The sequence below is a fragment of the Mustela nigripes genome, chromosome 14 (assembly GCF_022355385.1).
Source record: "Mustela nigripes isolate SB6536 chromosome 14, MUSNIG.SB6536, whole genome shotgun sequence".
NCBI lineage: Eukaryota > Metazoa > Chordata > Mammalia > Carnivora > Mustelidae > Mustela > Mustela nigripes.
Window position 1 is genome coordinate 10,596,237 of NC_081570.1, and position 14,526 is coordinate 10,610,762.

The window sequence follows — 14,526 nt, forward strand, 5'->3', positions numbered from 1 at the left end:
ATGATCTCAGGCTCCTGGGATCGAGCCCCGCGTCGGGCTCTCTGCTCGGGAGGGAGCCTGCTTCCTCCTCTCGCTCTCTGTGCTTGCCTCTCTGCCTACTTGTGATCTCTGTCAAATAAATAAATAAAATCTTAAAAAAAAAAAAAGAAAGAAATAGATCTCACGTACACACACATACACACACCCCCCATGTAATTTTAAAAACATCGTCCTACTACCTTGAAAATTCCTCCAAACAGTACCTCCTGTCAGTCCTGAGAAACACAGCATATGAAACCCACTTTTGCCCCAAAAGAAAGCGCAGAGAAGCCAGAGACTTGCCCCAGGCTGCACCGCTGGTGGAGGGGGGGATGCGACTGCAGGCTCCCCAACCCCGGAGCCCGTCCTCCTGCTCGTAGCAATAAATAGTGAGTGGCTTGGTATTCTCTCGATGTGCCAAAGTTCTAAGAGCGCTGTTGTATGTGTTATGTCATTTATACCTCACCGATAACTACCGCGCTCTTTAACTGGGGTCTGTATTCACAGAGGAGGAAACCGAGGCACGAAGAGACTAGGTCACGTGTCCAAGGTCACCCAACTAGGAAGCAGGAGAGCTGCACTTTGAACCAAGGCCCCCACCCCGAAAGCCAGTCCGAGAACCACCACGCCCTCCTGCCTCTTCATCCCCTTAACCAGGAGGCCGTGTGCCTCCCCCGGACTAAGTGCCGCAGAGAGGCTGGGGAGGCCGTGGGTGACAGCGGCCGGGGGCTGGGGGCTCAGGTGGGCAGGAACACTCTCCAGGCAGTTTGACAACAAAGGGAAGGAATGGGGGAGGGGAGGGGAGGCGTTCTGAGGACGGTGAGCGTGGTCATGGGTTAGGGGGTCACACTGAGACTGAAGATACAAAGAGGAGACCCTCCGTGTGCTGGGACCAGACGAGGTGGGGTGATAAGACAACCCCGAGTCCCTTGGCGGCTGAGAGAAGGCCACTGAAAGCCATATATCCGAGAGCCTCTCCCTGCTGGAACTCCAGGTCCTGGCAGGGAGCGGAAGGCCATTTAGAGTGGGCGTAGAGTGACAGAGGTGCGTTTCATCAAGGGACTCCTAGAGAGGGCTGCCAGACTTAAGGAAACCACCCAGAATGGGGCGGTGCCCAGAGCCACTAAGAGCGAGGGACTGTTCCCACCCTAGACCTGAAGGCTGAAGGGGTTACATCTTCTGGATCCCCAACAGGAGCTGTGACTTTTGATGGGAGGGTGTACCCAGCCCATGGTGACCCCACAGGACAGGAGCCAGGGGAGTAAGTACCCCAACCTCTCTCCTCCCTGCTCAGATCTCTGATCCCCCATTGACCAACCCCAGCCAGATGCCAGAGGCAAGGAGCCCATCCCCCCGTTGGCAAAGCCACATGGGCTGACCTGCTGGGGCAGAGGGCAAGGGGGAGCAGGTGAGTGGGGATCGGAGGTGGCAAATGGAGGACGTCTGGCAGGGGACAGGAGGTGAGGACCCAGAAGGCTGTTAATGAGGTAGAATGAAAGACCCGGGACTGGTGGCTGGGGGACGCGAAGGGAGCAGCATATGGCTGGACTGGGCCGACTTGTGGAGAGAGTGTGAGGGTTGGGGGGAGATGGGGACAGAGCCGGACTTGGAGGAGCTGGTGAGCTTGAGCGGGGAGCCAGGCCTGGGCAGGTGAAGGGAAGTGCCCACAGGGACTGGATAAGGAAGCAGAGGCCACAAGGAATCAAAGAGGAAGGGGAGGAGGAAGAAGGTCATGCCCTGAGACTGGGCTTCTGAGTTCCAGACGAGGCAGGGCTGAGAACTGGCTCTGAGGGAGGGTTCCAGATCATCAGGGCCGCAGGGAGACTTCCTCAAAGCCCCGGGGTCACTGAGCAGATGTTTGCTGTTAGCAAATTTGTTGAAGTCGCAGTGTTTTATGCACCCACTAAATACTTTTAAAAGATATTTAAAATGCAGGAGACTGTTTTAAATGCATGTTCCGGGCGCCCATGGGTGACTATTGGGTTAAGCGTCTGACTCTTCATGTCAGCTCAGGTCATGATCTCAAGGTCCTGAGATGGAGTGTGGGGTCTTCCTAAGGTTCTCTCTCCCTCTACCTCTGCCCCACCGCACCGTGCACACACACGTGTGCATGCGATCTTTCTCTTTCTCTCTCTCAAATTAATTAATTAATAATAAAATAAAATGCATGTCCCATATTAAGTTCCACTCCACTCCTCTCTCCCTATTAAACTACTGTCTACTCTGAAAAGCATAGAGGACAAGTCAAGGATATAGATTTGGGTCCTGCAGTGCCACGGGTCAGCATCTTGATGTTGGCTGAGGCCCTTCCCCTTAGCCATTTTTTAAAAAGATTTTATTAATTTATTTGAGAGAGAGGGAGACAGAGCACAAGTGCGGGGAGGGGGAGAGACAAGCAGACTCTGAGCTGAGCGCAGACCCCAACTCGGGGCTTGATCCCCTGATCCTGAGATCAAGACCTGAGCCAAAACCAAGAGTCCGGCCCCCAACAATGGAGTCCCCCAGATGCCCGCCTCTTCGCCATTTTTAGTATTGTAGTAAAATACACATAACATTTACCCTCTGAACCGTTTATACGAGTGCGGATTAGCAGTGTTAAGTGTGTTCACATAGTTATATATAACCAATCAGAACTTCTTCATCTTGCAAAACTGAAACTCTGTACCCATCAAACCATCAAGCAATTCCCAACTTCCCCTGCTCTGGTCCCTGGTGGCCACCATCCTACTTCCTGTTTCTGTGAGCTCGACAACTCTGGGTACACTTTGTATCAGTAGACTCGGACGGTGGTTGCCCGTGTATGCCTGGCTTATGTCACTCAGAGGCATGTCTGCAAGGTCTGCGCCATGTTGTCGCAAGCATCGGGATTCTCTTCCTTTTTCAGGCTGGAGAATACTCCATTGTATGTACTTGGTGCATTTTGCTTAGCCACCGATCGGGCCGTGGACCCTGGGTTGTTCCCCCCTTCCAGCTGTTGCAGGTAATGCTGTGAACACGAGCGTCCAGATAGCTCTTCAAGCCCTTGCTTTCTGTTCCTTTGGTTGTATACCCAAAAGTGGGCTTGCGGGATCGTCTGATGACTTTATTCTTAATTTTTTGAGGAACTGCCATACCGTCTTTCTCGTCGAGCTGCACTTTTTATTTTTACTTTCTAGATTTTTTAAAAAATTTATTTGAGAGAGAATGAGAGAGCGTGAGCACAAGAGGGGGAAGGATCAGAGGGAGAAGCAGACACCAAGCAGGGAGCCAGGTGCGGGACTCGATCCTGGGACTCCAGGATCATGACCTGAGCAGAAGGCAGTTGCTCAACCAACCGAGCCACGCCAATTCCTGAGCTGCACCTTTTAATGAATGCACCTGTGGATGGTGAAAGGTGGGCAGCTCAGCAGGATGGAGCCTGTACAGTCTGCCCACCTTAGCCGCAGGGTAAATAAAATTGCTTTTAGTAATTTTCCAAGGAAGCCAAGGCTCTTCACTCGGCTATTACAGGGCAGCCCCAGGAAGCCCTCTCTTGGCCTAACATGTGGCAGGGTCTCACCCCATTTGATGGAGTCATTCAAAACTTCCTGCTTGCTTTGATTTCTTAATAATGGCCTGACAGCTACAGAGGAACTGAAAGTTATGAGTCCTGGGAAAAGAAAAAAAATGCAGCACACAGAATTCCTCTCTTTGATGGGTTATCAAGGGTTCTTAGAGCAAGAGATCAATGAGAATGGTGACAACCATGGCGTGAGTGGCATTTCCCAAAGAACGGATGTGTTTTAATATTAGAAAAAAATGCTTTCTTTTTGAGGCCAGATTGAGGTTTATAGGATATTGAGCAAATAGTACACAGAGTTCCCACATACCCACCGCCCCCCAAGCACACACACAGCTTCCCTTATCATTAACATCTTGCTTTAAAATGGGACATTTGTGGGGGCGCCTGGGTGACTCAGTGGGTTAAGCCACTGCCTTTGGCTCAGGTCATGATCCCAGAGTCCTGGGATCGAGTCCCACATCGGGCTCTCTGCTCAGCAGGGAGCCTGCTTCCTCCTCTCTCTCTCTGCCTGTCTCTCTGCCTACATGTAATCTCTGTCAAATAAATAAATAAAATCTTTAAAAAATAAAATAAAATAAAATGGGACATTTGTGGGCGCCTGGGTGGCTCAGTGGGTTAAAGCCTCTGCCTTCGGCTCAGGTCATGGTCCCAGGGTCTTGGGATCGAGCCCCACGTCGGGCTCTCTGCTCAGCAGGGAGCCTGCTTCCCTCTCTCTCTCTGCCGGCCTCTCTGCCTACTTGTGATCTCTGTCAAATAAATAAATAAAATCTTCTTAAAAATAAATAAATAATAAAAATAAAATGGGACATTTGTTACCACTGAGGAGCCAATACTGCTATATTAAGTAAAGTCCATAGTTTACATTCGGGCTCACTCCTCACATCGCATAATCTGTGGGTTTTGGCAAATATATAATAAGTATCCACCACTGCCGTGTCATACGGAATGGTTTGGCTGCCCCCAAATCCCTGTGCTCCCCGCTTCTGGCCGCCCCACATCCACTTTGGGCGGCACGAATCCAACCCTGTGGAATCCCATCCCCTTCCAGTTCCATCCAGCTGGAAAGCACTGATCTTGTTACTGTCTCTATAGCGTTACTTTTCCAGAATTCCATAGAGTTGAAATTGTACACTCGATAGCCTTTTTCAGACTGGCTTTTGTCACTAAGCATTGTGCATTTCCATGGTTTCTCCACGTCCTTTTGTGGCTTGATGGCTCATTTCTTTTCATCACTATTATTTTATTGTACAGATGTACCACAGCTTACCTACCCATTTTCCTCTTAAAGAACATCTTGGTTGCTTCCAGTTTGGGGCAATTATGAATAAGAATGCTATAAATATGTGTCCAAAATAAATGAGTCTTAAAACTCAACAATAAGGAAGCAGACAACCCAGTTTACAAATGGGTGAAAGATATGAACAGACGCCTCACCAAAGAAGATACACAGATGGCAAAGAAGAACCTGTAGTTTTCTTCATATAGATCTTCATAGATTTTGTTAGATCTTTACCTAACTCTTTCTGTCTGGTCTTTCTTTCTTTTCCCTTTTTCCTTCTTTCTTTCTTTCTTTTTTTTTTTTAAGATTTTATTTCTTTGACAAAGAGAGATCACAAATAGATGGAGAGGCAGGCAGGCAGAGAGAGAGAGAGAGAGAAAGAAGCAGGCTCCCCGCTGAGCAGAGAGCCCCATGCGGGACTCGATCCCAGGACCCCAAGATCATGACCCGAGCCGAAGGCAGCAGCTTAACCCACTGAGCCACCCAGGCGCCCTCTTTTTTTTTTCTTTTTCTTTTCTTTCTTTCTTTTTTTTTTTTTGTGCTAACGTAAATGGTGTTATGTTTTTAATTTCTTTTTAAAAATTTTTTACATATTTTATTTATTTATTTGACAGAGAGAGACACAGTGAGAGAGGATACATAAGCAGGGGGAGTGGGAGAGGGAGAAGCAGGTTTCCCACAGAGCAGGGAGCCCCAATGCAGGTCTCAATCCCAGGACCCTGAGATCATGACCTGAGCTGAAGGCAGACGCGTAACGACTGAGCCACCCAGGTGCCCCATGTTTTTAATTTCTTATTCCAGCTGTTCATTGCTGGTATACAGGAAAGCAATCAACTTTTGTGTATTAATGTTATATCTGGCAACCTCCCTATAATTGTTTGTTAGTTCTAGGAGTGTTTTTTGTTGATTTTGGGGGATTTTTTTACCTAGGCAATCATGTCATTTGCAACCAGAGACAGTTTTACTTCTTCCCTCCCAATCTATATACCTTTTATTTCCTTTTCTTGTCTTATTGCATGTCCTGGCTAGGACACCATACTGTGTTAAAAAGGAGTATGAAAGGGGACATCCTTGTCTTGTTCCTGATCTTAACGGGAACGTTTCTAGTTTCTCACCATTAAGTGTGATGTTAGCTTTAGGATTTTTGTAGATGTTCTTTATCAGGTTGGGGCAGTTCCTCTCTATTCCTAATTTGCCAAAAGTTTTTTGGTTTTGCTTTTCAATAATGAATAGGTGTTGAATTTTGTCAAATGCTCTTTCTTCATCTAGTGATATGATCATGTGACTTTTCTTCTCTAGCCTGTTGAGATGATAGATTATATTAATTGATTTCCAAGTGTTGACCAAGCATTGCATTCCTGCATACTTGCTAGTGGTGTACAATTCTTTGTATACATTGTTAGATTCAATTTGCTAATATTTTGTTGAGGATTTTGCTTCTATGTTCATAAAAGATATTGGTCTGATGTTTCTCTTGTAATATCTGTGTCTGGTTTTCAATTTCTCTGTTCTGGAAGAGGTTTTAGAGAACTGGTATTATTTTTTTCCTTAAGTGTTTGATGGAATTCACCAATGAATCCATCTGGGCCTGATGCTTTCTGTTTTGAAAAGCTTTTAATTATTTTTTAAAAGATTTTATTTATTTATTTGATAGAGATCACAAGTAGACAGAGAAGCAGGTAGAGAGAGAGGGAAGCAGGCTCCCCACTGAGTAGAGAGCGCGATGTGGGGCTCTATCCCAGGACCCTGGCAGAGGCTATAACCCACTGAGCCACCCAGGTGCCCAAAAGCTTTTAATTATTGATTCAAATTCTTTAATAGATATGGGCTTCTTCAGATCATTTATTTCTCCTTGTGTGAGTTTTGGTACATTGTAGCTTTTGAGGAGGTGCTCAGTTTCATCTAAGTTATCAAATTTGTGGGCATAGATTTATTTATAGTGTTCTTTTATTAGCCTTTTAATATTTATGATATCAGTAGTGATGGTCTCTTTTTCATGATTTTAGTAATTTGTACCCTCTCTCTTTTTTCTTGGCTAACCTGCTAGAGTTTTGCCAATTTTATCAATGTTTTCAAAGAATCAACTTCTGGTTTCATTGATTTTTCTCTATTATTTTCAAATTTTTAAATTTCATTCATTTTGTCCTAATTTTTTCTTCTGCTTGTTTTGGGCTTATATTGCTCTTCATTCTAATTTCTTTAAGTGGAAGCTTAGATTATTGATTTTAAGTCTTTCTTTTCTAATATATGCATTCTATGCTATAAATTTCCTTCTAAGCACTGCTTTCCTGCCTCCCACAAATTCTGATAAGTTGTATTTTAATTTGCACGTGCTTTCATTTAATTTAGATCATTTTTTCTTTTTCCTAAAGCTTCTTCCTTGACCAACATGCTGCTTAAAAGCATGTTGTTTAATGTCCAAATACTCGGGAATTTTCAGCTATCTTTCTGCTATTGATTCCTAGTTTGAATCTTTCATAGGCTGAGAGCATGCTTTGTATCACTTCTGTTCTTTTAAATTTGAAATTCGTTATGTTTTGTGGCTCAGAATGTGGTCTCTCTTGGTGAATGTTCTATGTGAGCTTGAGCACAGTGTGCATTTTGTTATTATTTGGTGACGCAATCTGTACGTGTCGATTAGATGCGGTTGACTGATGGTGGTCTAGTTTAGCTTTATCCTCCCTAATTGTCTGTATCTCTGTCCATTACTGATATAAGGATGTTGAAGTCTCCAACTGTCATAATGGATTTGTCTGTTTCTCCTTAAACTTCTTTCACTCTCTGCCTCACTTACTCTGATGTTCTATCTTTAGGCACATACAGTTAAGGATTGTTGCATCTTCTTGAAGAACTGACCCCGTTATCATCATATGTAACGCCTCTCTTTACCCTGGTCATGTTTCTGGCTCTGAAGTCTGTTCCATCTGAAATTAACATAGTTCCTCCTGCTTTCTTTTTGTGTTTCAATATTCTAAGTACCCACGTGTATGATAAAAATTTGCAACATAGTTAAGAACACAGACATTTGAATCAAGCAAATCTGAATACAAGACAAGCTAGCCAAGCTGGGTGACTTTGGGCAAATTAAATCATTCTGTGCCTCGGTTTCTTTATCTGCAAAATAGAGAACAATCCCTTTGGATTATTGTGTAGATGAAATGGAATAATGCAGTAGCGCAAACTTCCTGGCATGTAATGTTAAATTAATATACTCTATTAATATAAGTTATGATATTACTATATAATAATATAAGCTATATAATATAATCTATTATTATATTATTGATACAAGCTATTGGTATCATTGTATCATGGGACTTTACACTTGTCTAAGAGCAAATATTCTTTCTATGAATGTCAGATGAGGCACTCCGAGAAGATAAATTTAGAAACTAATTGCCAAATCTCTGGCTGGGGTAGATATCTAACAGACACAGTGTCCTGAAAGGAGAAAGGCTTCACATGTGCCCTGCAGCCGCAGTCCAGAGCCCCACGCCCCAGGAATGTAGTATTTCCTCCTGGGTGCTAACCTTTGCTCACTCTTCTGACAAAAAGAAAATTACAGAGGAGCCTTCTGCCTGGCATTGCCAATTCACAGACACACCGTCTGGGCATCGTCTGGGCTGGAGTCCCTTTCTTTCTGGACAGGTAGTCACACCCGGCCCCCTACTGAAAAAGCAGATCCTCACTGATGAGATAAATTCTGAGCAGTTTTTAAGAAGCAATAAAAATAACTAATCGCATGGGAAAACCTTCACTGCATGCCAAGGTTTTGTAAAAGTAGTTATAAAACTGTATGTTATGTGGTGTGATCTCAGTTTTGTTTGAGCTTTTTAAAAAGCTTGTAAGCACAGACAGAGGACTGGAAGGAGGTGAACCAGTGTTGACAGTGCCCGCCTCTGGGGGATGGGAGCCTAAGTGGTTTTAATGTCTTCTTTGTGCTTTTCTCCAATTCTCATTTTCTGTAATATTTTTAAAAATGTTATTTTTATAAGATGTAGGTGGCCAACTCCCTGCCCAGAATGTGTGCTCATTCAGACTCCCCTCAGTTCCCTTTGCCTCTGTGCTGCCTGATCCCCCACGCCACAACGTGGGCACCTGCTCTGGGTCTGGAGTCAGAGACCGCATCCCCAGACCCATCGCACACTAACCATGTGGCCTTGGCCAGGCCACTTCACTTCTCTGACTCTGAACATCATCGTTTTTGGATGAGGGTTGTGGTGACCAGCCGGCCAGGGAAGGGACTTAGCACCTTCTGGTACCCATACTCCCTAGTAGATGTGGGGGCCCTGGCTACAGCTGTCTTCCTTCTGTATTTCAGTCTGCAGACATCGACAACCATCATGCACTTATTGAATATAATGAGGCCGAGGACAGCTTTGTTCTCCAGGACTTCAATTCCCGAAACGGCACCTTTGTCAATGAGTGCCACATTCAGAATGTGGCCGTGAAGCTGCTGCCCGGAGACATCCTGAGATTCGGGTCCGGAGGGCTGACCTACGAACTTGTCATCGAAAACGCTCCCTCGGTGAGTCCAGGCCCTTGCAGGGTAGGGGCCAGAGGTGCGGTGTCCTGTCGCCTTCTGTACCTCCAAAGGGTGGTGCTTGTCCACAGCGTACCAACTGGATTTCATGCTGGGCCCACAAGTGACCCTGACCTACTGGATCTTACAAGGTTCACACCAATCCAGGTGGATCCTCTTGGGGGAGGGGGGGGGTGTGCATCTTAGCGCCCTCTTCTGGGCATTTCCTGGAATGACATGTAAGAGTTGCACAGGGGCCAACCCAGAGCCATAGCATTCTCCTGAAAATGCAAACCTTGGTTGAGGCAAGAGGAAAGAAAACTCAGAGATGGATGCTTTTTTTTACGCATATCAGCGCTCTGCAGCTTCCTTACTTTGCGATCAGCAAGGGTTCTTTATATGCCTGGGTCTCAGGCTCCCCGCTGATGCGCAGCACTGAGAGATCTATCTATAGAGCGTGAAAGTCAGTGTCGGCCTGGAGCAGAGACTCAGGGCCCGGCAGCTGTTACCATACCCTGAACAGAAATGTCCTTGGGATCCTGACCTATAATATGGCCAGTTTAAGCAAAATGCAATACAAAACTTCCCCGTTAAAGCTCAGTCCCACGGAAGACACCGTTCACGGGGGAGGCAGGCTGGGGTGGGGTGAGGGGTGAGGGGTGAGGGAGGTTAGCAGCTCAGGCTTTGGCCAGAATCCCAGCGTACTCTGGAGTGCTCCCGGGCAAGCCTCTGGAGCCCCCAGAACCTCCCATTTACTCCACAAAATGGGGCCAATGACAGCCATGACCTTGCAGGTTCACCTTGAGTGTGGAAAGAGATGATTATAATTGTAAAACTAGCACGGTGCCGGTTCGCGGTGAGCACACAATTAATATCTGCCATGTGTGTCCCAGAGAGATGGCGTCTTTGTCTTACTCGCCGCCTCTAAGAACGCTACATGGACTGGAGCCTCCAAGGCTTAAAAGCCTTTCTGGGACAAGGCTGGGTCTAAATAAATCAAGTCTAGAGGATCGAGACAGACTCCTGGGGTTTTGAGCCCATAGGCAGCCCTAATTGCGCACCCCAGAAAGACGGACGGCATCCCCCAGGCTGCGTGGGCCATGATGCCACATGCATCACATTTGGCTTTGAAGATGTGGGGCAGACTTTTCGGCTGCTGCTCAGCTGCCTTATCCTACATAGACCGTTAAAGTTTGTTTGCTCATGGTACGCACCAAGGTCCTGGGGCAGCACTGAGGGGGGCTCCTGACCCAGAAGGTGTTGACTTGATCAAGAGTTCTCAACATGGATAATAAGGATTCCCCCAAACACACACACACACCCACATCAGAATGCTGTGGGGAGCAGACCAACAATGCACATTCCTGGGCCTCACCCGGGGCCCAGGGACTCATTCATACTTAAGGTTGCCAGAAAAAAACACAGGACACCCAGTTAAAGCTGAATTTCAGATAAACCACAAATAATCTTATAGTATAAGTATGTCTGAAATATTCCAAGGGATTGCTTATGCTAAAGAAATTATTTGGTATTTGTCTGAAATTCAGAGTTAATTGGATACCCTGTATTTCATTTATATATATATATATATTTTTTTAATCTATGTATTTATTTATGTTAAATCTGGCAACTCTACACAGCCTCCCTGGGAGTGGGAATATGCATTTTCCCAGGCTCCTTGGTGATTCTGCTGTACCCCCCACAGAATAAAAACCTAAATATGGAGCCCCTTGTCTAGAGCATTTACAGATTTTTTTTTTCTGGAACCAAAGAAAATGGAGTTTCAAACCCCAAGCCTGTAAATCCAAGTTTGTGAAGTTTGAGTCAATGTTTCTCAAACTTGTCTGATTATAAGAATGTTTCTGAAATGTCCAACAAAATTACAGGTTCCCAAGCCCCCCTGCCTGGGAAGTTCTCATTTTGTGGCTTGCCAGAAGGGGAAAGGGTGATAATGTCTGCATTTTTTTCATACGAAGATATTTATGGAAATATTATTTATAGGGACACAAAAATTGAAACCTAAATATCCATCAGAAGGGGGCATTGTCTAAAAAAAAAAATACGAGAGTTTGTTTGTATATGGAAAACTGTTGCTTTTTTTTAAAAAATAGCTTTATAGAGGGTGCCTGGGGGACTGAGCCAGTTAAGCATCTGACTCTTTTTTTTTTTTTTTAAGATTTATTTATTTATTTGACAGGCAGAGGTCACAAGTAGGCAGAGAGGCAGGCAGAGACAGAGAGAGGGGGAAGCAGGCTCCCTACTGAGCAGAGAGCCCGATGGATGCGGGGCTCAATCCCAGTACCCAGGATCATGACCTGAGTAAAGGCAGCGGCTTTAACCCACTGAGCCACCCAGGCACCCAAGCATCTGACTCTTAATCTCAGCTCAGGTCTTGATCTCTGGGTCGTGAGTTCAGGCCTCACATTGGGCTCCAAGCTGGGCATAGAGCCAACTTACAAAAAGGGGGGGAAGAGAGCAACTTTATGGAGATATGACTGACATACAATCAGCTGCACGTGTTTAAAGGTTATATAATCTGATGGGCTTTGACCTACGTGTGCACCTGAATAACCATCGCCACGGTCAAGACAGTGACCATATCCGTGGCCCGCAAAAGCTTCCTCGGGAACAGGGCATTTGTTCGCTTGCCTCCAGTTTACATAACATAAACTTCATTCATGGTAAGCCTATGATTCAGCACATTTTTGTATGATTTTTTAAAAATATTTTATGATTTACTTGAGAGATAGAAAGAGCACAAGCAGGGGGAGTGGGAGAGCTGAGCAGGAAGCCGGTGCAGGACTCGATCCTATCATGACCTGAGCCGAAGGCAGAAGCTCAACTGACTGAACCACCCAGGCATCCCCCCCACCCGCTTTAGTATGTTTACGGAGCTGGCCATCACCACGACTTCCTTTCAGAACGTTTCTATCCATTTCTGTTCCTCCCCCCAAAAAACCTGGGAGGTACTTAGGGTTTTTTGTTGTTGTTGTTGTTTTTAACTTTTAATTTTTTTTAAGGTTTTATTTATTTATTCATGAGAGACAGAGGGAGCAAGGCAGAGGGAGAAGCAGGCTTCCGCTCCCAGCCCCCGTTCTTTCTGTCTCTCTGAATCTGACTGCTCCAGGCCCCCCGTGTAAGTGGAATCTTAATAGTGTTTATCCCTTTGGGACTGTCTCGCTTCACTTGTGTAGTACTGTGTCCTTGAGGTGCATACATGTTGTAGCAGGTAGTATGTACTCAACATACATGTTGAGTAAGGGGATCCTTTTGAGCCGAGGAATATTCCGTCGTGTGTCTGCCTCACATTCTGTTGAGCCGTTTGTCCATCCATCCATCGACGGCTGCCCCCACCTTTTGGCTGTCATGAGTAAGAGTGTGATGCGTACAGGTGTATAAGTATGGAAGGGGTACTTCATTTTACGAGATGCTTCTGATATTGGGTAAGTGTAAGAAACAATGATCAAGGGCGCCTGGGTGGCTCAGTTGGTTGGGCGACTGCCTTCGGCTCGGGTCACGGTCCTGGAGTCCCGGGATCGAGTCCCGCATCAGGCTCCCAGCTCCACGGGGAGTCTGCTTCTCCCTCTGACCTTCTCGTCTCTCATGCTCTCTCTCACTGTCTCTCTCTCAGGTGAATAAATAAAATCTTTAAAAAAAAAAAAAAAAAGAAACAATGATCAAGACCTTGAACTTTGACTATAGCAGAAGAGGACGCTTTGTAAAAAGAGAAATCAGTAGAGTATCAGGAGTCACGGATATGAACGAAACTGTGCTAACTGTGCTAACCTATTTGCCTGCTCGCCCTTATTTAACACAATCTGTGGGGTGGGTTCTCTCATGATCCCCACCTTACAGACAAAGAATCCAAAACTCAGAGAGGTTAAGTAATTTCCCCAGCGTCACACAGCTGGCCAATGCAGAATTAAGCTCTCTCCCCACTTGTGGGGAACAGAGAGAAGAGAACTTAATCTAACGCTAGCCAGAGCAGTATCCCCGACTGGTTTCCAGAGGGAGCAAAAAACACTTTTGTGGTCACTTGAATAAACACACATTTCTTTAAAATTCTTATTTCTACAAGCATTTGTGTCCCACTTCATTCCCCAAGTGACGGCAAGGAGCTGCACAAATGTTCCCCTGGCCTGTGCCCAGGGTGCTTTCCCAGGCTTTCCCAGGGAGCCACCTTACCCCGCAGGACTCACCCATGGTCCATCCTCCCCAGAGTGCTCTCTGCTCAGAGCTTTCCTAAACTGAGGGACTTTCATGCAAGCATCCTCTTATTAATGGAGATCGTATTAATGGAGGGGTCCTCTGTGGGGCGGGCTGGGGTGAGGATAGCCTTGTGGGCTGGAAGGAGGGGAGGGGGGAGGGAGGAAGAGAAGGGAAGGAAGGGCATCTATCCTTGAATACTTCGAGGTCCAGCCTTCCTAAGAAATGTGCGGCCATTTTGATTCCTATGCTAGCGTTTCTGACTGGATTTTTGGGTCCCAGGTGAGGACACTGTGTTTCCCCCCGAGATGGAGTTCTCAAGGAGAATCATCATGAAATCCAAAGGGTTGGGCATGGTCAGAACTAGCCCCTTCCTGACAAAGAGTTCCCAAAGGAAAACATTTATTTCAGGCTTTGGGGTGGTCACCATAACCAATCAGAAGGGATATGCCAGCCTTTTCATGGGGGTGGGAAGGTGGGGTGTGGGTTAGGGAGCCACATGTGTTAAAAGCTGTCACAGTGCGGGGGCAGGGGAGGGGGGAGTGCGCATCCTGCTCTGGCTGCCTCGAGCACAGTCCCAGCCCTGCTCTTATGCTCTGGGTTTGTGCCTACGTCACCTGACTCTCACACCTTGGTTCCCACTGCTGTAAACTCAGGGAACTAACAGTCCCTACCACGGGAAGTTACTGTGGCATTAAGAGCTTAATGTATGCAAATCCCTTGGCTCAGCCTCCTGCCCCTCTGACAAGTTCCTGGTAACTCTCAGCTCTAGAATCAAGCAAACAAGCAGCGTGGCAGCCAGGATACCTCCTCTGGGAGTGTTCCTTTAGCCAGAAAACCTCCCAAGACCTCCCCAGCCAGCAGATGGATACACATGCATATAAATTACCTGTGGGATGACATCCAAGATGAAAAACTGCCCCCCAAATCCCTCTTGGTTGACGAAATACATTGGCACCT

At 46.2% G+C, this 14,526-nt stretch overlaps 1 protein-coding gene across 9 annotated transcripts in view; it reads left to right on the forward strand.

The window, feature by feature from the left end:
- FHAD1 (forkhead associated phosphopeptide binding domain 1) overlaps positions 1–14,526 on the forward strand; it is a 129,535-nt gene that overhangs the window by 15,867 nt on the left and 99,142 nt on the right. For 7 of the 9 annotated variants that reach the window (XM_059376201.1, XM_059376202.1, XM_059376209.1 and 4 more), the window contains exons 1-2: positions 2,817–2,998; positions 9,160–9,366. In XM_059376201.1, coding sequence (XP_059232184.1) covers positions 2,819–2,998; positions 9,160–9,366 — 387 coding nt within the window. In that variant the 5' untranslated portion in view covers positions 2,817–2,818. Of the gene's footprint in view, positions 1–2,816; positions 2,999–9,159; positions 9,367–14,526 lie in introns of those variants that run through there. The other 2 variants (XM_059376203.1, XM_059376206.1) reach the window with 1 other exon arrangement.